The sequence below is a fragment of the Phyllopteryx taeniolatus genome, chromosome 17, assembly GCF_024500385.1.
Source record: "Phyllopteryx taeniolatus isolate TA_2022b chromosome 17, UOR_Ptae_1.2, whole genome shotgun sequence".
Classification (NCBI taxonomy): Eukaryota; Metazoa; Chordata; class Actinopteri; order Syngnathiformes; family Syngnathidae; genus Phyllopteryx; species Phyllopteryx taeniolatus.
In genome coordinates this window covers 15,027,815-15,051,628 of record NC_084518.1, presented here as the reverse complement: position 1 = coordinate 15,051,628, position 23,814 = coordinate 15,027,815, and the positions used below count along the sequence as shown (strand labels likewise).

The following is a 23,814-nucleotide window of genomic DNA, read 5'->3' as shown; positions in this document are numbered from 1 at the left end:
AAAATAGTCTTCCAACATATTTTTGGAACGTAGGAGAACACCACAGTACTCAGTTACAATCCACAAACATGGGGAGAACGTGCAAACTTGTTAGTTTGATCATGTATATTTCCATTATCATATTTAACATTTTTCATGTGTGTCTGAAACTGCTGTCCACCCTGGGATTGTGTGGTAACTTCTCTGTCTTGGGTGACATTACTACCAGCATTTGTCTTTCAGTGGAGGCCAAAACAACAGCTAGTTGCACAGTAAATATTTACACTTGTTCAATTGTATTTTATGTAGTATGTTGTCAAGCTTAACATGTCCACTCTGTCATAGTGTAATAATGGATATAAAACATTACTACCAGCATTTTGTCTTTCAGTGGAGGCCAGAACAACAGCTAGTTTTAGAGTAAATATTTACACTTGTTCAATTTTATGTAGTATGTTGTCAAGCTTAACATGTCCACTCTGTCATAGTGTAATAATGGATATAAAAGCCTTTCAGAAATTTAAAGTACTTGTTTGCAAGCTGACTGTGTACTGTTTAACAGTAGCATGTTGCTAAATGGTCTAAGCTCCCATATTTTGCTGCTTACAGTTAAGTGTAGGGCACTTTTTCAATATGCATTCCTAACAACTTGAATTCTAATACGATAAATATGAAGTTCAATGGAAAATGTGTGATTTTTGGGGGTGAAATTGTCATCTCAAATGTACCTTATGGGGATATAGACTATAAATTCATTTAGTTTATTCAGAGAAAAACATAATGTAGTCAGTCCGAAACATTTGTATTTTATCCTCCATTCACTTGACTATTCATAATAGACTGTACACACAATGGCATGATGAGATTTCTGCTTTTTTTGGGTGTTCATATTATATGCATTATATATTCAAATCTAAAAACTCACCATACTGCTAAAATGTGAATCATTGTGTATAAGAAAAAAGTATTTTTCCCATACACAAAAAAAAGAATTTTTATTAGAAACAGTTTACATTATATTGTATCCTGAATTATTTATTTTTTAACTCAGATACCAAAACTGATACCTTAATTTAATTAGATGTTCAACACAAAGGGAGAATGTTGAATACTGTCACATTTATAAATTTACTAAGATGCTGTTTGCTGGACAGTGTCATTACCTTCTTGTGGGGTCTCTGCCTCCCCCTCAAAACTACTGAAGGAACTACAGCTATCTGTGCCATCCAGAGAGGCAGCTTCCATTTCTTTGTGTAATTCCTCCACTCCCTTATCCTCATTTACTCCCTCTTCCTCCCTGGCTTCCATTTCCGGTATTTGACTGGCCTCCACCAGCTGAGCCAAGGAAGGCGAGAAGAAGGGCGAGAGAGAGAAGGGCACCTCAGGGGAGGAAGATGGGGACTGATAGGGGGAGGCAGAGAGGGAAAGGGGAGCCCTGGGTGAAAGAGATGGAAATTGATATTGCAAGGGGCTGGATTGGGAAGCAGTAGAAGGGTTGCAAGCACTGCGAGACAGTTTGGGGGGAAGTGGTGGAACCGATTTGGCTGGATAAGGAGAGAGTGAGGGAGAGACGGTGGGTGTGCTGGCTAAGGACGGCTGCAGGTAGTCTGAGTCATCGGTAGGATGCTCCACCAATGACGGGAGTTTGACCTCCACTTGTTCCTCCATTGCAGATGAGGGGTGGACATCTTGTGATGACTGGGAGTCCAGGGGTGCGAGTGTAGTCTCTTTCCGGGCTTTACACTTTCTTGTAGTTTTGGGCATAAGAGGGGGCGGGGGCGGTGGAGCGAGCGGGGGCAACATCAGGCTGGACGTCTCGGTGGATACCCGCACCTTGATGCTACGTTTCAAGAGGCGGCGTTTGGACAAGATTTTGTGAGACTGCAAGAAAAGGGGATTGATGAAGCAGAGCGCCCCCAGGCCTGAGCCGCAGTCCAGCTCCCTGGGGCTGCGCGTCTCAATTGGACAGAACTCGCGAAACAGGGCGGAATTCGGGTCAGATTTTTGGTCACATTCAGCGATAGTCGTCTGGTTGTCCGATTCGGGCTGCGTAACAGGTGGCGCTGAAGAGGCTGTTTGCAGGGTAGCAGTGGGTGCCGCTGAGACTGAAGAGTCTGGTGTCTTCTCCTTGCTTGTCTGGGTCTTCGGGGGCTCCCGCGGCCCTCGGACGTTGAGCTGTGAGCTCCAGAATTCTAGAAAAACAAATTGATGTGTGTTTAACATTTTAAAAAATTAAATTAAATTAAAAAAACACAACGTTATAACAGAAATCCATCCATCCATCCATTTTCTGAGCCGCTTCTCCTCACTAGGGTCGCGGGCGTGCTGGAGCCTATCCCAGCTGTCATCGGGCAGGAGGCGGGGTACACCCTGAACTGGTTGCCAGCCAATCACAGGGCACATCGAAACAAACAACCATTCGCACTCACAGTCATCCCTACGGGCAATTTAGAGTCTCCAATTAATGCATGTTTTTGGGATGTGGGAGGAAACCGGAGTGCCCGGAGAAAACCCACGCAGGCACGGGGAGAACATGCAAACTCCACACAGGCGGGGACGGGGATTGAACCCCGCACCTCAGAACTGTGAGGCTGACGCTCTAACCAGACGGCCACCGTGCCGGTTATAACAGAAATGTCCACCAAATTTCCCCCTTTAAACTGGTGTTGGGGCAATTTTTTTGTATAATACTTTCCAAGCCCCTTTATCATGGAATTTGCCTCCAAAAATGGCTGCTATTGGGCATGGCTCGTTGAGACTTTTGTGCATTCTATGATAGACGTGTTCACCAAATTTCATGTCAATCAAACTGGTGTCACAGGCAATTTTTTTCTAACTTTCCCAGCCCCTTTTTCATAAAATTTGCCCCCAAAATTAGACCTTGAGACTTTTTCGTGCATCCTGTTATGAAAGATATATGTCCGCCCAATATAATGTTGATGTTGAAACTGGTGAAATCTTTTCTAACTTCCAAGGGGGCGCTACTAAATGAGTTTTGGGAGGTTGTGTTGGGGATCCGTAAGAAAACCCATACATTTTCATGAGGATACGCATGCTTGCAAAGTCATATTGGGGCAAATTGTGCCCCCGAAAAAGGAAATTAATTCATCGAAAGAATAATAAACACAACGATACCAAGACGACCCATATAAAACCTCAGAGGAGCTGTTTATAAAAAGCCCCTAAATATTTAATCCACAAATCTATATCTATAATAGACATTTGTTTTCTCATTGCATCATGTTTTTAAAGAAACCAACCTATTCCCATGTGAGAGATGGACTCAAGCTCTTTGTGGGAGGTTGCTTTAGCGATGGCCTCAGGAAGCTCCAGAGGGAAGGGCAATACATCTCTGGTACACAAGTATCATGAGTTAATATTAATTCTTTTAAAAGCATACACTGTATATTATGTAGAACATAAAACAACAGGACACAGCATGGTAGATAGAATAAGTGTAAAATGATCTTTTTACCTGCTGACACAATAGAATGAAACGAGTCTCGGGAGGTCTGGAAAGCTGATCGCTGACGTCTCCAGAGACAGAGCTGACAAGGAAACATTCGTTCAACATCACGTGCCCATAAAAGTAGTACAATTCTGGAAAAATGTGCCCCAAAAGTCAAAACAAAACCCATAGAGCCCGAATTTGAACTTATTTTGACAAAGGAAAGGGTCCGACAATTACCACAGCACATTCATTTTACCACATAAATACAGTGGTGCCTTGAGATACGAACAACCCGACTTACGAGTTTTTCGAGATACACGCTATTGTTCAGACAATTTTTTGCTTTGACTTGCAACCAAACACTTAAGATACGAGTGCTGTAAACCAGTTGAAATTTACTGGAGAACTAAACATAAAACAAAGAGAATTACATGTGTATTTTTAACAACTACGCATTAGGAAAGTCCACAAGCGTGGAAATCAACCAGCAACATAGAATGAATTGTGTCAAATGATATAATTCTTAATTGTCACTAATTGTCATGACTTACTCGAATGCTCCTCCCTGATGCCAAACTGTTGTACAAAGGATGGCACGCTGTCATCCACCAGGCGCACACACAGCACATTTCTCTGGGATGTGCGAGACCTTCGCACCAGGAACGTCTGTAAGGCAAGACATGGAACTGTCCAGTGCAGAAAGGGAGGCTAGAAAAGCCAAAAAAGGTGTTTTTTTTGTTTTGTTTGTTTTTTATGTGTCTGACCCCACGAGGTTCCCTCTGCAGAATGTGCAGGGCAGTGGCAGGGTTGATTGACAACTGCAGCCAGACAGGCACGGTCAACAAGATCCGGTCCAGGACGCTGACGCTTCTCAGAGACCCGCCTACTCGCTGGTGGCCCTGGAACTTGCGCTCTGACGCCTGGGTGGGCTCCGGGAAATCATACAGGGGCTCCTCTTGCTGTGCCATCTACAGAAACGAACGTATACTGTATACATATATATATATATACACTGTATACACGCACACACATACACATATATATATATATATATATATATATATATACACACACAGACACATATATATACACACATATACACATACATATACATATATATATATATATATATATATATATATATATATATACACAGTACAGTTGTATATGAATTGAATCCATTGCAGCAAGTGTGGTTCGTACAAACTCAACAAGCAGCAACACTGACTTACAGCAGGAAGCGTTGCACACACTTGCGTGATCAATCCTGGACCGTGCCAGCAAGTTCAGACTTGGTTCAAGACAGTGCAGACGGAGCTTCTAGGGAGCTGTGGAAACAAATGTGGAAAATACAGTGCACACTTACACAAGGACATTGAATCCACAACAGCATTATAATGCATTATGTAACATGAATGAAGCATGGCTGTACTTCATATTTCAACATCAGCAGCTACGGTCCTATTCAAATTTATATTAAAAATAAATAAAAAATGTTTTTACCTGCTTTCCCCTTCCACACTTTTTAGTCGTTTTGGGTAACACAACATGTTCCAATTATTGTTGATATCAATTATTATCATAAATTCCCACAGAAAATAACTGTTTGGCCTGTCATGACGTGCTTTCAACTCCAGAGCTGTCTCCTTCTTCTCTTCCTTTTCAACTTCATTTCCTTCTTCTTTTTCGGTGGCTCCTCCCTCTCACCTGATATCACCTGGAAATATTTGTAAAGTAACAAAATTAAAATAAAATAACTAATAAGAATAATATAGAGAGCTACTACACCAAAGCATGCTGCGGTTTAAAATATTTTTAAGAGAAATTTGTCAAAGAAAAATGTTTTCGTACTCTAGTTGTGACGTCACAGTCTTGTGTTTCAGACTCAGCTATTAATTTAGTGTTAAACGTTTATTTTATTTTATTTTGGGGGCGGCGGAAGAGAAAACCAATTAAAGATACATTATTGTTAATAATATTATTTAAAAATATATATATTATTAAGAAATACAGTACGCAACGACGGTCCTGTTTTGTGGCGAAAGTGCGCCCCCTGTCGCCCCTGTCGAATCGCGAGCCGGATGTGCAATTTGAAATCCAGCTCCGGGGACCGCGTTGGGTAAGGACTCCGTTGGCTAAATGCTAAGCTAAAATCGTTGCTATCCACGCTTTGTTTGTGTGAAATAGCGGCACCGTGGGGTTTACGTCCGGAAACCAGAGTTGTCATTACACTTCTATGGTTCCAATTCGGGCAAAACACACGAAATAAGCTAATAAAGTCCTCTTGATGTTGCGATATCGCTAGCAGATCTAAGCTAGTTAAGCTAACGTTAGACAGCTATACAAGATGTCGTTTCCAGCCGTCGGGTCGCCGGCCTTACTTTTGTTGACGCGTCTACTTTTATTATGTAGTTTGCCAGTAAAGTCATATCGGTGTGCTCACCCGCTCCCTGATATATTTGGTCCACAATTGTGTCGGTGACGTGAAGCTAGCTGGTTGATTTGCTTAGCTATTGGACCTGTTAGCCCAAGTCAGCTCGCTCCGATTCAACTTTGTTTTGAAATAATTCGATGTAGCAGTGATACGTATAATTTCTGTAGTAGCCGAATGAAACTGATTGTCATCAGCTTTAATCTAATGCAGTCGTTCTCAAACTTTTTATTTTATTTTATTTTTTTAAGTCAAGTACCAGCTAAGAAAATGCAGTTCCCCAAGTACCACCATCAACAACCTTAAAATATAGTAGTGTAGTAGGCCTAAGTATTCATAAAGAGAGGAGTTATTTCTGTTAAGTATATTCAATGTTACCTTAAAACCTTAAAGAAAATTAGTAAAAAGCCATTCACTGCCAGTCGTCCATGTTAACATGGATACTTGAATTTAACAGCTGTAAATGGCAGTGAATTTAAGGAGGAAATGCAACTGAACTGCATCTAAAAATGTGCTGTACTACTTGAAAAGTAAAACATTTACTGTTCATTAAAATAAAAAAAAATGTCCTGGCACTGAACTGGATAAAATGTTGGAGTCTAACATTATATATACAGTTTGAACATTAACACTGCACTTAAAATAGGAAAATAAAGAAAAACGGCACTTGAATGATTCATTTAAAATTGCATGTAGAAGTTAAGTACAACTGAAAGGTTTCAAGAAAAACAATCCTAGTAGAATTAAACTAGGCTAACTGGGCAACTCAGTAGCTTCCTTGAATTTTGCAGCTGTTGGCACTGTTGAACATACATACATGCGTGCTTGTCTGTCTGTCCGAAAATACGTTTGGTTGGTTTTCCTGTTTGTCTATCAAGCGGCAAATGTTATCGCGATTTACTCACACTGCCCTAGCGATCGACATAACGGGGCAAGCCTGGTGTAAATTCTTAATCCACCATTTTCACAATTCTGACACGTGCCATGTTTTTTGCAGATGCCTGGTTGTTACAGAGATGAGCGGAGACAACGTCAAGTTGTTTGTGGGCAACCTTCCTCTAGATGCAACCCAAGATGAGATCAACAAGCTCTTTGCTCCCTATGGGGAGATCAACACCTGCTCCTTGCTCAGACAGTATGCCTTCGTTACCCTGAAGGGAGACGGAGCCGCCGACAGGTATTATGACAGTGAAATATTCCCTCAAACACTGTAAATTTAAAGGACTTCTCAGACACATTTTCAGAAGTAGGGTGCTGACTAATGGTTTACGCTCTTAATTTCAAACTTTAAAGTTGGGAACTTCAGACAACCAACTATTTGTATGCAAGCATAAAAAAGTAATTTTTCCATTATATGTCCCATTTAGATGAGGAATTAATAGCATTCTTCCCCCCCCCCCAGGGCCATACGGCATCTGGACGGCAAGGAGTACCGAGGCAGACCACTTGTGGTGGAGGAGTCACGTGCCCGTCCCCCCAACTCCACCAAAGTTTTTGTGGGGAACCTGAGCGCAACATGCTCTGCAGATGACCTGCACAGCCTCTTCTCAACATTCGGGAGAGTTTTAGATTGTGATAAAGTCAAAGGTGACCCCCACAATACCCAAGTACAAAGAATACTAATAAATTTAGTAAATATGCCATGTATCCATTAGTATTTTATTTATTTATTTTATGTATAGAAAATGTTCGTCTGGATTTACACTGCATTTTTCAAGTAACACAATTACGATTAAAGGAAATAGTAAAAAAAATAAAAAAATAAAAAACTAAACGGGTATAGGCCTTTAATCAGAATTCAGCACTTGAACATGCAGCGTAAATCATCACGATTGATCTGTTCTCTTCTGTTCACTAACAGCATTCTTTCTATGTCTGCTACAGCTCGGTTATGTTCAAATGTTGGCTATGCATTTGTGCATATGGAAAGGAAAGAGGAGGCTATGGCAGCCATCGACTCGCTCAACGGGACCATTTTCAAGGGCCGTCAGCTGGCTGTAGAGCTCTCCAAAGCTCAACCTTTGGTCAACCAGCTCATGTCTTCTGGGAATTCAGTCGGTATGTTTTTTTGTTTTGTTTTTTATAAATAAAGGTTTTGAAACAATGCTGGAAATAAAAACGGACACTTTTGACGTCATCATGTTTCATGTTGCTCCCTTTTTACCCTTCAGGTGGTAGAGAGGGTCTGCTTCCTCGACCAGCTGGCTCCATGGAGCATCACCAGAGTCACGCTGCTGTGCTTGCGGCAGCCGCAGCAGCTGCTGCCGGACTGCCAATACAAGTAAGCGAATATTAGTTGGGATGCCCGATAAGTATCGGCCCAATATTGGGAAAAAATTTGACGTCAGACTCATCGGTTTAATACAACAACACAAAGCTGTAACAATAACAAGAGCCGCATCATTCCAATATTATCCGACTGCACGTTGGTCGCCACTCGCCAACCTTTTGCATTGGCTCCTTACAGTCATGGATTTTCTGACCAAAATTCTTCGCCTATGACACCAAAAATAGTCAATATCTGCAGTAAATTAGTTTATGATCACCAGCACTTGCTGAAATTACGACCATCCAGTGACTGAGTTCGTAAATGCGATGCTCGCAGCGAGACCAAGTGGGCTACGAAGCAGCAGACTTTTAGCATCAAGCAGACAGGGGAGCAGCGGGGGCGGCATGGCTGCATGCGGAAGCAATGTTGTAGGGGTGGGAATTGAAAACCAGTTCCGACTTAGAACTTGGTCCAATTGACCAATTCCATTGGAATTGTACACCTCCAACAATGCAAGTTCACCTTAACAATGCTTTAATTTGCCAACACAAAGTCACTTTGCGGTATGTTGCGTTTGCAGCGCATATTTGCAACACTTTCAGCCACAACAGGGTCGGACATAAAAATAAAGTTATGTTATGTACATATGATAGATGATATGCTATGATAATAAATGGTATGAAAGTAGTGTAATACGATTTTAATTTTAAATATATAAATATAATTATATTTTATATGAATTAAAAGACATTCTATTATCTAATACCATAATACAAATAATCGTGGCCACGATAATAGTGATGATTTTCATACCCTTTCAACACTAATGAATATACAGTGTAATAGAACAACCATAAAGGCACATATTTATCGGTTTTCTGGTAAAAAGGGTAAAAACAAACTGTGTTCACCTGTTTTACATTCTCACGTCTCTCTTTGCAGGTTCAACAAAGTGTCCACAACTCCTTCTACAACACCACATCATTTGATCCCACCTATGCTGCCCTGAAAGGCATTACAAGTTCAAAAGGCGCCGATGGGGTCATATACGGCGCTCTTGCCAGCCAGGTATACGGATCTGTCGCTGACCAGGTGTACCAGGATATTGCCAATCACACCATTGCGCCCTCCGCCACTGAGGAGTACGAGGCTCAGAACACGCCGGATCCAACAACACTTTTTGAGGCCGCAAGAGCCAAGTTCTTCCAGGAGGGACAGAAGGTTTCTAGATTTAGCAACTTGAGAACAGCACATCAGGTATATTATTGGTGTCTTCAGAGTGGGATTTGTTTTGGTTCAGGTTCTGGCTGAGCAGCAGGCGGGGAGAAAAACAACAGGAGCATCAAATACAACTACCACGACGACATCATCCACGGCAACTTCAGAAACGGAGCGGGACCGCAGCCCGATCAGAGGGAACCGGACACCCTTGCTTCCGGACCCATCTCCAGGTTCCTTCACTCAGAATCGCACCAAACGCCGTGCTCTGCTTCCAACGCCACCTGGGGTACCTGAAGACTCCACCACTGCAACTGCTGAAGCAGCTGATCCTGTTGCCAGGTACACAACCATACACCCATTGCTGCATCAGAGCGCAACCTTAGACCCAACAGCTGTCCGTCTTTTTACACAAAACCCAACAAAGCCCTTTCACACAGCAACGCGACATCCCAAATTCAGAATATTAGAGCCGTGATGACGTTAGCATCAGCGTCTGTTTTCATAGTGATAATAGCTTTCAACGTAACAGGAGCAAGTATTAAACTTACCACCCTGGTCCTGGCGTTGTGGAATACACTTTCATCAGCATCCTGACTGTTGTGACTTTGATCAGTGTTGTTTGATTTAATTCACCCCCCCACTCAAAAAAAAATAATACAAATTCCAATCAATCCCAATAAAAAATTATGTAGTTCACTTCAAAACTCAAAATTCCAATCCACGACAGCGAAGTCCGACTGTGAGTAATAATGGAATAGCCGTTCCTGTAGGGCTACAGCAATTAATCGAATAATTTTACCAAAATAAATGAGCAACCAAAATCTATGCCTCAAAGCTTTGCAGGGATAATTTTTCCACACGGGCTAATGTTACTGCAGTCACACGCTCTCCTCCGTATAGAAATAAGTTGAACTGGCAAGCAAGGAGGAAAGACTCCGTAAAAGACAGAGAGTGTCCAATGTTTGGGATCATTTCACACTTAACAAGGAAGATAAAGTGCAATGTATACCACAACAGCATGTGAACCTTCGCCATCACAAGGTAATGTATTGATGTTAGCTAATATGTATAGCTGTAATGCCCCCACAAGTGGTCAAGGATAGACACGTGCACTTTCAATTGCTTTATTGTAAAAGTAAGAAAAAAAATTTAATAAGGCAGATTCATACATGAGCTGCTGATGACCACAACTAATGCCGAGTCACTCAATACGCACACTGGTTTACAGGTTAGCCAGTTAGTAGCTAGCCAACTCTACGTTCTCATTCGCTGATGCCCTCGTCACTCACCAGGGCAGGCCCTACCGTTTGAAGCCATTCAGACTCAGTCACAGATGCTACAGGAGAACGTCAGGATGCTGACCCCAAGTGAACAAAAATAGTACCTACACCTGTGTGGTATTGTTTTTAATGATGCAAAATGTTTTTTTTCTCTCCAATTAATCAGTAGATTACGTGATTTAAGAAAAAATAATTTAATGGCTGCATCCCGAGTTTCCTTGCTAATTGGGCAGTGATCCTTTATACCACAGATGTATGAGACATCAAAGAAGCCTATGTCCACTATTTCACCTAATTTAAATTCAATTTAATCCAAAAATTGGTCCATCCATCCATTTTCTGAGCCGCTTCTCCTCACTAGGGTCGCGGGCATGCTGGAGCCTATCCCAGCTGTCATCGGGCAGGAGGCAGGGTACACCCTGAACTGGTTGCCAGCCAATCGCAGGGCACATAGAAACAAACAACCATTCGCACTCACAGTCATGCCTACGGGCAATTTAGAGTCTCCAATTAATGCATGTTTTTGGGATGTGGGAGGAAACCGGAGTGCCCGGAGAAAACCCACGCAGGCACGTCCATAAAACACAAATCATGAACAACCTGTAATCTAATGGTTGTTATATCACTGAACAGGCTGCAATGAATTTACCACTGACAAATAATCACGTACTGTACATGCCTACAGTCTCAAACAGTGGCCGGACACTATCTGTAAGGAGCGTGATTTTCATGATCAGAATTACATGTGTGGATATGAACAACTAGCTATGAAGTTTAAAAAACTTTTATTAAAATTATTATAAAGGTTCTCATTTTTTCAAATTTTTAACTTTTCCAGGAAATGTTCCACCTTCTGAGGTAGTATCAAGAGCCCAAGCTGTGTACAAATACATCGATTAAAATAAGAGAATAGAAAAAAGATTTTAAATGTTAAAAAAAACAAAAAACTATCTTTTTAAAATCACACACACACACACACACACATATCTATATATATAAAAACTTGGGCTCTGATACTACTGCCTCAGAAGGTGGAACATTTCCTGGGCAACTAAAAAATTAGAAAAAACAACAACCTTTACAGCCACTGTCAAACTGAATATATTTTAATAAAAATTAAATTGATTAAAATAAGACAATAGCAATGAAAAGATCTAACTGAAAAAAGATTTTAAATGGAAAAAACAAAAACAAAAAACTTTTAAAATCTTTCATATATATATATATATATATATATATTAGACTTTACACTGATTTTATTGGGCTGATCGGTATCGGCCGATATTTAGCATTTTAGGCTGATCGGCTTTAATGTCATAATTCGCCGATCAGCTCAACAACGTTATTGATCGGTTCCGCAAAAGACATTTACTCCGCGTCGCCATCGTGCACAGTATATTTGAATCCAAAAGCTTGTTTATTTTTAACCTTGCCGTGTGTCTTTTGACGTAGTATTGGAAATATCTGACGGCCAATAAAGTTGTTAAAAAAAAAAAAGTCGGGTGTGTGGAACAGACAACACGTCGGAGAAAGACAACACGTAATGCCCAGATCAGACTACAAGACAAATTTGCTCTTTCATGATTGCACTGTCAGACTACTGCAAAAAAATTGTGTATTCCGATACCACTGCATCCGTTTTTTTTACGATCCCTGGGCTTTATCTTGTCAACTCAAATGCGACTGGATACACTCGTTACCGTGGCGATGACAACAAGAGTGGCTGTATTCTGTATTCTGTATTCTAAAGACAAAATGGGGGGAAAACGTGTGTTGGTGGTCCCCGGTGCTCAGGACAGGAGGCGACGTTTGTTTAAGGCTTGCTTGAGGTATGTTCACATACTTTTAATACGATACGGCTCGCAAGCAGGCAACAAAACGTTATGTAGCCTAGCAAGCTACTGGTAGCATGAATGGTTGTATGTAAACATGCCGCCGTTCTGTCGAATCATGCGCTAAGGTTTCGGTGTGGGTGAATTAATTTAATTAAAAATAATTTAATTACAGTAAGTTAGCACCAATTATTTCCGTCATGTTGTAATGAATACACGATCTGACTAAAGTGATTTCCACCCGGAGTCAGTCTCGTTGCCGGGTGGCTGTTCAGAAATGATGCCGGCTTTCGCGAAAGGTCGGACAACAGTCAAAGCAGATACCTTAGCCCAGGCATCCACAATCCATTTACATATGGTGGCGTAACTCGCCCCGCGCTGCCTCACAGTCTTAGTAAAGGTGTGTTCGCCATCTCTAATCCATCGCTCCCATGCCGCTCGCAACGTCACTTTGAATTCCCTGTTTACATCAATGTCCAGTGGTTGGAGTTCGCTGGCAGTTGATGCGCCACGGTAGTCCTTGCGCGGATGGCGAGATGTCGCCTTTTCATAAAACAAAAGCACCAAGACGGACCTCCTTGAAAGTGTTCTTGCGCTATCGTTATTGCCTTCAGTCGAATGGTAACTGTAGAGACGCTTCTCCCGGCTGTTCTTGTGCTTGCACACTGATTGAGGTATCTGCAACATTTGCACAATCAACATTGTCCCAGATTATTGCACTACTCGCTTGAAGTCTCGGCGCCCTTTGCACAATGGTCATTGCACCGGACTATTGCAATATTAGTCTTTCGAACTACTCTAAGTGCTAGAGGACTCTGCATCTTTTTGCACAATTGTAAAAAAAAAAAATGTATCGGCATTACCAGATAACTAGCAACCCATTATTGCTCAGTGACTGTTTTTTGTCAATGTCTTTATGTCTCAAAAGTATTCTCTGTCAATTGACTGTCTGTTGTCGTACTCGAGCGGCTCCAACTACCGGAGACAAATTCCTTGTGTGTTTTTTGGACATACTTGGCAAAGATGATTCTGATTCTGAATTTTGAATTATCTCGCAGCTGCTCTATTCCCATATACAACCGCTGATAGCCTGTAGTTTGAATTGTGCCTCGTAAGCATGTCTCTTCGCTGGTGCCATTTTCGGGGGTCCTTAGCCAAACAAATGTTGTTTTGAAGCATACCGGTAGGACAGTATACCTACTGGAGGCGTGGGGGAGGTAAGCGTACGTACTGTACATAGCTTTACGTAATGTTCTCTAATTGGTTTATCGCTGCAAGCGTAAGTAGTGTACATATCATGTACCTATGTCGCCGGGAAATGGTCCGACAGTCAATCAAGCGCAGCACTTAGCAAAATCGCACAACAACATTTTTACAGATTTTGGAACTCAGCGCACACATAAGGCGCACAGGGTTAAAAGGCGCACCGTCGATTTTTGAGAAAATTATAGGCTTTTAATTGCACCTTATAGTGCGGAAAATACGTATATACACACACACACACCAGCTTGGGCTCGTGATACTACCTCAGAAGGTGGAACATTTCCTGGGCAAGTTAAAATTTAGAAAAAATGGCAAGCTTTACAGCCACCGTCAAACTGAATGATTTTATTTTCTTATTTCTAATGCATCCATCATGAATTGTAACTGCAGGTCCTACACAGAATATTACCAGCAGATGCATCAGTACCAACAGTACCAGCAGCAGTACCAGCAGCAGTACCATTACCTCCAGTATGCCTACACCAACCCTCCTCCACCCCCTCCTCCACCGGCCACCACAGATTCCGCCAGCTCGGTCCCGCCGCCCCCTGGGACATACACGGCGCCTCCAGCTTACTCTGCCACCCAAGACTACGGACCCCCGGGTACCTACGACCCCCCTGCAAGTTACGTGTCGTCGCAGAGCTACTCCGGCAACTACGACGCCTCGGCTGCCTATGACGCATCGGGAGGCTACGGGGCTGCGGGAGCGTATGATACATCCGGAGCTTACGCAGCAGCGGGAAGCTACTCCGCATCCACACCGTATGAGCAGACACCCGCACACGGGCAACCCACGCCCCAGCGCAATGATTACCCTTACAACACGCCAGAGCCCCCTTACCGATAGTCCCACCTCCTACACACACACACACACTCCCTCCACACTGCAGATGTGTGTGTACATGAGTACTTGGTTAAGGGGTAGTAGAAAGGGAGAACTAATGTAGGCAAGAAGGTTGTAATTTGAGTGAAGCATTTTGGCTAACCGCGTCTCCAATTGGCTAGAATTCATTTCACACGACAATGAGTACTATCACAAATAAAATAATAAAATACAATCAGGAAGTTGTTGAACAGTTGCTTTGGTGAGGACGAAAGTCAGTTTTTTTTTTTGCCTTACATTGAATCAGTTTTGTTTGGCAGTTATGTAATCTCGCGGTTAGAAACGTAAGGCACAGATTCAGTCTGTGTTTGATCCCATATTGACAGGAAACCAGCCATTTTGTAAGTAAGTTGGTTAAACATGCATCATTATGAAATGACATACTCAACCCAGCGTTGTTTTTTTTCATCCCACCCTAAGGCGTACCCATATGGCCCCTCTGTGGAGAACGTATAATTGGCATCATTTCAGCAGCATTTACTGATGATAATCCAACCATTTTAATGGCCCTGTGCTGCCTTGGTTTGACAAAATTCAAGGAGGAGGACGTTATTATAGTCAAAGCTGTTGTCGTGAGGAGTTACTCTAGAATTGTGACGTTAACCAAAGTTGGTGTGGCTGAGTCAGGTTGGAAATGGTGGCTATCTGCCTTGTTATCGCTCTAGCTTAGTCTAGTCATGGAAAGTTTTCTTTCCATTTTCACTGTTGCATAATCCCAGCATCAGGTGTCAAAAGGTCTTTGTTACTTCTCAAGTCAATATTTAACCACATTTTGGATATTTTCTCAGGCTGTACACACATTGGTTTTTGTTTTTGTTTTTTGTTTAGACAATTCTTAAAATCAGTAAGCTCGGTTTGGTCTGTTGTGTTCCAACAATCTAATGTCTCAGCTACTTTTCATACCTGATATTGTTTTTGTTTGAGACTCGCATAAATACTTGGTCTTCTGTTTTTTAATCGAACAAGTTGTCTGCCAACATTGGATTCCACGTTAACATTGACATTTAAGAAGTATTGGAGATTAGAGGGGGATGTTGAGTTGAAGAGTTTGTATGGTATCAGATGAATGTTTATAGGTAGCAAATGGTGTAGGTTCACAGATTAAATTAGAGCAGGGTTTCCCAAACTTTACAATTGGAAAGCTTGTGTTTGGTTGGGGTGTTTAGTTGTAGAACAGTGGTGAAGAAAGCTTAGGACCCTTTGAATGTTTTCCCTTCAAATCTGAGCAGAACCATGCAAGAATCAACGGTTTTTGGCCCCTTTTGCCCTCTGGGAAAGCACACTAACTAACACCTGGATGTATTTTCATAGTTGGCATCATTACCTTTCACACATAAGTAATCACAATCCACATATTAACTTCAGTCATTGGTCACTACTCGAGCTATAGCCTCACACGCTACAATATTCCAGCTTCTCCATGTGAACTTGATAGTTGCATGCCATGTTGTTGCTGCTGCTCCAGCCACCTTCTTCCTCTTGCTGATTATTGCAGCTAGAGTGGGAGGGAGCCAAACTCTGAGCCCTTGCCCTGGACGTACGCCATGCGCCGCTGTAGCGCGGGATGGGGGAAAACAGCAGCGTTAGGCCCCCCCGAAAACTGCTGTGGACGATGGGGGGTGGCCCCCCCGCTAAGGTAAACACTCAGACCACACACTCCTGCCCTGGCCCTCCCGAAAAAACACGCGTCACACAGTTTGCAGACATTCTGACGCACACATGCCAATGTCCAAACCTTTTTTCAGGAAACACCTGACCACTGTTTTCACCTCTTTGGACATTTTTCCAATGTTTTTTTACCCCCCTTCCACTTCCGCCAAAAGTCATGCTCATACATTCCTGCCCCTGAATACCATATGTGTGTGATCTTTGATGATGGCATCGAAGCAGGCGTATTCGTGCCGTTCCCAGAGCCCAGGGGTAGGTCACATCGTTAGGACGATCCCTTGTTTGGTTTTTTTTTTTTGTTTTGATTTCTTTCCTACACTATGGCCCCTTTAGGGTTAAGTGCCTTGCTTTGAAGATAACACCGCTAGGCCCTCCATTTCAGAGGCCAACACAAAGCTGGCACAGGATCAGTTGCTGGTTCAACGCTCGACTCACCCGCAGTGCCCCTCTTAATCTCCCACCACAACGATTTTCAGTGCGACTCTCAACCTGTACGACACAAATTCTCATTTTTGTTTCAAATGACATTTTGTCCAATGTTCTTTTGAAATGTTTAATTATCAATAAATAAAAAAAGAAATTACAGCAGTCTCATTACTGTGTGAATGTTTCTTTCTTTAGTGTGACTTGTGTTAAGAGTCATAAAAAAAAATTGACAATTTAAGCATTAGATGACGTTTTATTCCATTACCTTCCAAATACATCAGCTTTTGTTTCGAACCAGCCAAGTCCATTACTTATTATGCAAATGAGAATGGAGTAAAATTGTTTCATGCCCTTACAAACAGAAGTGTCAATGGAGACAGTCAAAGCAGTCTACAGAGATGGTTATATATACTGAGGTAATAATTCTAGGGACATCGATGTTTTTCAATAGACAAAGGAGCATGAAATAGCATGGATGTGTTATGACATTTCTTCCTTTCCATGCTGGTTTTGGTAGACTTTCATTATGTAAAAATGAACCATTACCAACTAAATGATTGAGTTTCAAACTGAAACCTCTCTAAAACTCAAAATTTGCCAAATTTGTCATTTTATTTGTGGCAATGCTATATTAATAATGAACCATTATTCCTGCGTCACAATTTTGTCTGTCTGTGAAGTTCAAAGCTGCTGAAACATTTTATTGAGTGTAGTTGCATTTGTCAGACACTGGATAACCTCTCTGCAAATTGCCATTGAATCTGGGTTACTCGGGTTATATGGAGTCAAATATTTGCCATTTCTTAACGTTCACACTCAATTTTTGAGGGAATTACAATTTGTAAAACCTTGAATACCTGCTGTGTGCTCCAACTAACGAACTTGTAGCTCTTGTATCTCTTGCAGGAAACCGCTGAGCAGAGGAAAGGAACGAGGGCATCAACCTGATAAGGTAATCTGTGTGTTACAAAAATAAAGTTTATAGAGGCCATTAAGATCTGTACACTTTGATGACCTGCTGTGTTTGAACTGTGTGCAAAGGATCTGTTCACTTGTATGACCTGCTATGTTTGAATTGTGTGCAAATATTTTGCACACTTGTATGACCTGCGTGACCTATGCTTTTAACGAGTGAACGTAACAGTTGAGGCTTCTCGTGCATCTCGCCCTGGTTTGACGTAATCGGGGCCAAGAGGGACAGGGAACATTTTAATATCAGCAGATGGGCAAACAGACAGGACGAGACTGGGCAAAACACGTTAGATACACAGCACAATGTGGACCAGACTCAAAACACGTATTGTTACAGTACTTTGACTTTCATCCGCAAAACCTCCACATGCTGCTGCTGGCATTAGTATGAAGAAGGAGCGAGCGTTCAAACACACAAACATTGGAAAATAGCAAGGCTTTAATAAAGACTGCAATGTCCGGCTAGCTACAATGGAAAAAAAACTGACATTCATGGCGTTTTACAAAGACTGTAACTGGGTTTGAAGTTCTTCATTGGCTGTCTTGCACGGTTTGCATTTCGGCATGCAAGACGACCTTCAAACCGTTACAGACCCCCTTACGTTGTAAAACAGTTGATTTATGAATGTCAATTAATGGAAAGTTTAAAAAAAATCTTGTTCAAACACACACACTTAAGAAAAGTTCACGCCATGGTCATGCTTTTACCGGGCACACAAGCCAATAAAAAGACAACACTTAAATCATGCAAAACAACCCAAAAACTTTCATCTAAAAAAAAAAAAAAACAAAACAAAAAAAAACACAAATGTTTAGAGTTCTGATCATCCATTGACTTAGAAGAAGCTGCGCTTTTGATGATGACTTTGGTGCAAAAAATGTTCCTGTTTCGGAGAGGACAGACCCTGTCCTGCCCTCTTCCTTGATGAAGACACTCTTGGTGTATAGACCAGTTGTGATAATTGAACGTAGACACCCCCCTCTTCCCCTTTTCCTCTGGACAGAAACAAACATGACTTAATATCGATCCCTAAATCCCACCAGCCCCCTGGACTATGACACCTTGAAAAACACCACCATTCAAACACAGACACAGCAATACATTGGTCTCACACACATTACATCATCCAAACACGTCTAAAAACACATGAACAGCATCGGCTATATACAGAGGACACTAACAATCAGTCGGCGCTCGACTGAGAAAGCCGAGCCCCTGGAACACAGTGATGAAATAGAGAGAAAATTAACATTTGTCCAAATGTCAGGCCGGAGCCTCTTTTTCAGTCTCACTCTGTTGGGAAGGTAATTGCACTCGTAAGGATGTTGACTTCAAGAACTTTTGTTGTTATTGAAGAGCTCCTGCACACACGTTTACACCGTAATGCCTGTGACCACGGTGTGTTCAGAGTGCATGAATAGAAAAACAACCGTCGATCGATTATTGCCCCGTTCGACTGTACTGTACATCCCAACAATGAGTTTTCATTGTTGTTTTTTTGTGCAGTCAAATGGTTTTGTGCTATAAAGATGGTCACTCGTGACTTCGTTCACATTTAACGTATCATTAAAACCTCTCGTTTTAGGCTGTCCAATCTCATCTACCAGTAAGGGCCCTGATCGACAGACGTTAGACGCGTCTCACTGACCTTTACGTGTCCTGTGAATAACTGTTAACACTACACTAACAAGCCTGTCTTTGACACAACGGTAATTTCCCTTGTCTAATTTTTCTGCCGTGTTCAAAGGCATTTTTTTTCTTCCTCAGTATCAGAAAGGACATCATTATATACCCTTGGGGGCCTTTGACATTATCGGATGGGAGACGGTCTAACTGGCTCCCAGTGCATTAGTCTATATAAAAAGACCATTACTGTATATAATCCTGATGCGGATATGAGGGGTAGGATACCACCACATCCAAAAAGACAGGTTTTTGCATGATATTGCACAGCCGTAGAGAAGAAGAAAAACGAATACTAAAAGTGCTTAGATTACATCCAAATTTTACGATTCCTGGGTGTGGCTCAGCGCTTTTTTTGTCAGTAGGTCCAGTGCAGTTGGCAAACACGGTCCTGACATCAGACATACCAAAAGAGAAATATATGAGGTATGTCAAGAGAAGTTCAAGGACTAGTGTCACAAAAGATATGTTTAAAACCCTATACGTGGATGATTTGTCAAAGGAACTCAGAAGTACTTTCTCCAAACATACTGGAACTCCCAAAGCATGTCAAACCCATCAGCACCCCCAGACAGCTATTTCAAGAACAAAAGTCCAAGAAACAAACTCAGCAATGTTGTTTGTGGGGGGCGAGGCGCAAAGGATAAAAGTGCGCCCGAGAACTGGAGAGTCACTGGTTCGTGTCCCCGCCCGAGCGCACGTTGTTGCTGTACCTGGGCAAGACACTTAATCCACATTAAACATGAATGGATGTTGAATGTTTGGTGGTGGTTCGAAGAGCTCTAGGTGCAGAATGGCAGCCACACCTCTGTCAGACCACCACTAGGTGTAAATGAATAATGTGTGCAATTGTAAAACATCTTTGAGTGTCTAGAAAAATGCTATGTAAGTGTAATGCATTATTATTATTATGCACTTCAATGATCGCTATATTGGAAAAACTAAGCAGCTGTTGCGCAGACGCATGGCGCAACATTGGCGGGTGACTTCTCATGTCCAAAGTTAGCGGTTCATTTGCATCTCAAGAAGTGCAATTCGTGGACAATGACATCCAAATTCTGGATAGGAATGATCGCTACTTGAAAGAGATGTAAAATAAGCCATCTATGTTGAACTAAAAAAGCCGTCCCTTCGCAGAGGAGGAAGTTTGAGGCATTAACTCTCCTCTGCCTAAAACAATGTCCTGACATTCCTCTCCCCAAAGATTGCCTCATTTTATAGGAAGACTGGCCCTACGAGCTTGCTTTGACGCAGTGCATGAACGACTGATTAATATGCAGGATGGTTTTTTCATTAAAGCCGGGCAACAACAACAACACCCTATTGTTGACCACCCACAGGGGAGACATCCACCAAGGCATAAATAGGGAAACTACAACTATAAAATTTGGAACTGAAGAATCCTTTCAGATTAAAGGTGAAAAGTCTTCAACGAACTAGACCAGTCCAGTTGCCTCGACTATCATGACCTGGATGACAGAGAATGAGCAGACATTTTAAATCCAAACTATGAGTTTTCCCCTTCAGTGTGGGAGAGGTGATCAACCAAAATCTACGAAAAGATGCTGCAGTGTTTGCTTCGTTCAGTGCGTGAGAAGCGGCCAGTTGTAGCAGGACAACTTGTGGCTGCTTCACCATGAAAACCTGCCTGCTCACAATGCCCTCCTGGCCAAAACGAAAATCACCTATCAGGAGCAAACTCCTTGCTCACCCGACCTGGCTCCCTGTGATTCCCCCACCCCCTCTTTACCAAGCTTAAGGGTGTCATCGCGGCGACCTGTTATGAAGATGTGGACGTCATCAAGACAACAGAGCTGTGGAGGATCCTGGAAGAATCCTTCCACGAGTGCATGAATTTGTGGCAGAGAAAGCTGGGAAACTGCGTTAGACCCCAGGGGGATTACTTCAAAGGGGAAAACTTTGTAATTTGGATTTGAATTGCAGGGACAGTGGTATGAAAAAGTGTTTGCCCCTTCCTGATTTCTTTATTTTGTCACTTAAATGTCTCCCACCATCAAACAAATTTAATTAGTCAAAGACAACACAAAATGCAGTTTTTAAATGAAGGTTCTCAAAATTAAGGGATGGGTAAAAAATCCAGACCGACATGGCCCTGCGTGAAAAAGTGATTGCCCCCCTGTTAACTGGGTACTTACAACTATAACTGGTTTGTCAGACCTGAGTTAAATTTTCTAGCCACACCCAGGCCTGATACTGCTACACCATTTCTCTATCAAGAAATCACTTAAATAGGACCTGCCAGACAAAGTTAAGTGGACCAAAAGATCCTCAAAAGCTAGACATCATGCATAGATCTAAATAAATTCAGGAACAAATGAGAAAGTAATTGAGATCTATCAGTGTAGAAAAGGTTATAAAGCCATTTGTGAAGATTTGGGACTCCAGCAAACCACAGTGAGAGCCATTAACCACAAATGGCGAAAACAGTGGTGACGGAAAGAACCCTAAGAGCGCAGTGACGACTAATCCAAGGGGTCACAAAAGACCCCACAACAACATCCAAAGAACGGCAGGCCTCACTTGCCTCAGTTAAGGTCAGTATTCATGACTCCACCATAAGAAACTGGGCAAAAATGGCTTGTATGGGAGAGTTCCAAGACGAAAACCACTGCTGAGCAAAAGGAACATCACGGCTCGTCTCTGTTTCTGCAGCAGGACAATGATCCAACACACCAGCAAGTCCACCTCTGAATGGCTGAAGAAAAACAAAATGAAGACTTTGGAGTGGCCTCATCTAAGCCCTGACCTGAATCCCATTGAGATGCTGTGGCATGACTTAAAAAAAGGCAGCTCATGTTAAAAAATCCTCCAATGTGACTGAATTACAACAATTCTCCAAAGACGAGTGGGCCAAAATTCCTCCACTGCGCTGTAAGAGACTCATTGTATTGTATTGTTATTTTGCTTGGGGTGACCCAACCAGTTATTAGGTTTAGGGGGCAATCACTTTTTCCACACAGAGCCATGTAGGTTTGGATTGTTTTTCTCCCATAACAATAAAAACCTTCATTTAAAAACTGCAATGTCTTTAATTGTGTTGTCTTTGACTAATATTTAAATTTGTTTGATGATGGAAAACATTTAAGTGTGACAAACTTGCAAAAAAAATAAAAAATAAATCAGGAGCTGGGCAAACAGTTTTTCACACCACTGTATATCTTTCATGACACCACTCCTGGAACTCAAAACATCTTGTATTAGTGAGGGCCCTGATCAAGAGGCCTTAGACATGTGTCACTGACCTTTAGATGTCCTATGCATAAATGTTAACACTAATAAGTCTGTCTTCAACAATACGGTAATTACCCTTTTCTAATTTTTATGCTGTGTTGAAAGGCCTTTTTTTTTTATTCCTCAGTGTCAGAAAGGACTTCATGACATACCCTTGGGGGTCTTTGACTATTTCGCATGGGAGACTGTTTCACTGGCTCTCAGTGTATTGTGTCTGTATAAAAAGAACATTATTATACATAATCCTGATGCGGACATGAGTGTACGACAACAGAACACTCCAAAAAGACATGGTTTTTGCATGATATTGCACAGCCGTAGAGGAGAAAATGAAAAGCGAATAGTAAAAGCACTTCAATTACCTCTAAATTTTGCAATTCCTCTGTGTGTCTCGGAGTGCTTTTGTCTGTAGTTCCAGTGCAGTTGGCAAACACGGTCCTGACCTCAGGTACCAAAAGAGAAACACACAAGCATGCCCAACCGCCCCAAGCCCCCACACTCCCAAGTTAGTCTAATGTGAAGTTGGCAAACGAGAACAAATTTGGCTACAAAACAATGATGCGGAACACCACATGTAAAACGCTTACAAAAATTTGACTACCCGACATCAGGTTGATGGTTTAACCAATCGATAAAAATCTCCTGCACGGGACACACACACATATGCACGCACACCCTTGGCAAAGTTCACATGGAGTAAAGTGCCAGCAACCGATTCAGTTTCTTTGACTCCAGGACAGGGAGGACTGAATTGGAGGTCTAACTGGGGGAGAAAATTGGGTCAGGAGGTGGCGATGGAGCAGCTTTAGTGTTCGTAGCTTCATCACAGTTTGTTTTCAGCAAAACAAACAGTGTGATGTGTGAGTGGAATATCTGTTCTGAGCTTCTGGTGCCTCTAGGCGTTTTTATTTTTTGGGGACCGGTTGGCACACGGATGGGAAGCGAGTATATCTGGGGAGGGCCGAGCGTTGGTTCTTTCTCCTCCCTCTGCGTCCCCTCTTTACTTCCTCTGTCGTCCTTCTGTTGTCTTCACTCTTCCTCTGTGGCACTCTCAGCTCTGCTGCCATGGTTACAGCATCATCTCTACATGAAGTGCATCTGCAGACAAAGGACAGAGATAGATGGAGGGTGAGCCGGTTTATCTTAACAGCTCATCTAATGTTCAGGTGTTTGTCAGCACTGTTGTTGTTTTTTGCAATG

The 23,814-nt window shown here is 42.1% G+C and overlaps 3 protein-coding genes and 1 long non-coding RNA gene across 7 annotated transcripts in view; 2 read left to right on the top strand and 2 right to left on the bottom strand.

Annotated features, from left to right (window-relative positions):
* Positions 1-957: 957 nt before the first annotated feature.
* Positions 958-5,119, bottom strand: LOC133467254 (ras and Rab interactor 1-like). Its single transcript, XM_061751918.1, has 7 exons — positions 4,934-5,119; positions 4,663-4,758; positions 4,195-4,398; positions 3,982-4,096; positions 3,455-3,527; positions 3,240-3,331; positions 958-2,171 (listed from the first exon to the last, which is right to left on the bottom strand). The coding sequence occupies exons 3-7, from the start codon at positions 4,396-4,398 to the stop codon at positions 1,111-1,113; spliced, it is 1,545 nt and encodes a 514-aa protein (XP_061607902.1). The 5' UTR covers positions 4,663-4,758; positions 4,934-5,119; the 3' UTR covers positions 958-1,110.
* A 344-nt stretch (positions 5,120-5,463) lies between these two features.
* On the top strand, positions 5,464-16,874 carry LOC133466945 (RNA-binding protein 4-like). Of its 4 annotated transcripts, none has more exons than XR_009785081.1 (9): positions 5,464-5,549; positions 6,859-7,038; positions 7,264-7,448; positions 7,746-7,919; positions 8,033-8,142; positions 9,073-9,351; positions 9,431-9,690; positions 14,117-16,248; positions 16,358-16,874. XR_009785081.1 is itself a non-coding variant. In XM_061751198.1 (9 exons), exons 1-9 carry the CDS (start codon positions 5,512-5,514, stop codon positions 16,109-16,111), a joined length of 1,605 nt encoding a protein of 534 aa, XP_061607182.1. In that variant the 5' UTR covers positions 5,464-5,511; the 3' UTR covers positions 16,112-16,874. The 4 variants fall into 4 exon arrangements, 2 of the variants coding, with proteins under 2 accessions (XP_061607182.1, XP_061607180.1); XR_009785080.1 differs by having other exon boundaries at positions 14,117-16,532; positions 16,614-16,874; XM_061751198.1 differs by having other exon boundaries at positions 14,117-14,491; positions 16,108-16,874.
* A 735-nt stretch (positions 16,875-17,609) lies between these two features.
* Positions 17,610-23,814, top strand: part of LOC133466948 (uncharacterized) — a 42,230-nt gene continuing 36,025 nt past the window's right edge. Inside the window, exon 1 of the long non-coding RNA XR_009785082.1 lies at positions 17,610-17,658. This is a non-coding gene — a long non-coding RNA (uncharacterized LOC133466948). The remainder of the gene's footprint in view (positions 17,659-23,814) is intronic.
* Positions 18,100-23,814, bottom strand: part of LOC133466946 (phosphatidylinositol-binding clathrin assembly protein-like) — a 30,210-nt gene continuing 24,495 nt past the window's right edge. The window contains exon 18 of the mRNA XM_061751199.1: positions 18,100-23,712. Coding sequence (XP_061607183.1) covers positions 23,698-23,712 — 15 coding nt within the window. The 3' untranslated portion in view covers positions 18,100-23,697. The remainder of the gene's footprint in view (positions 23,713-23,814) is intronic.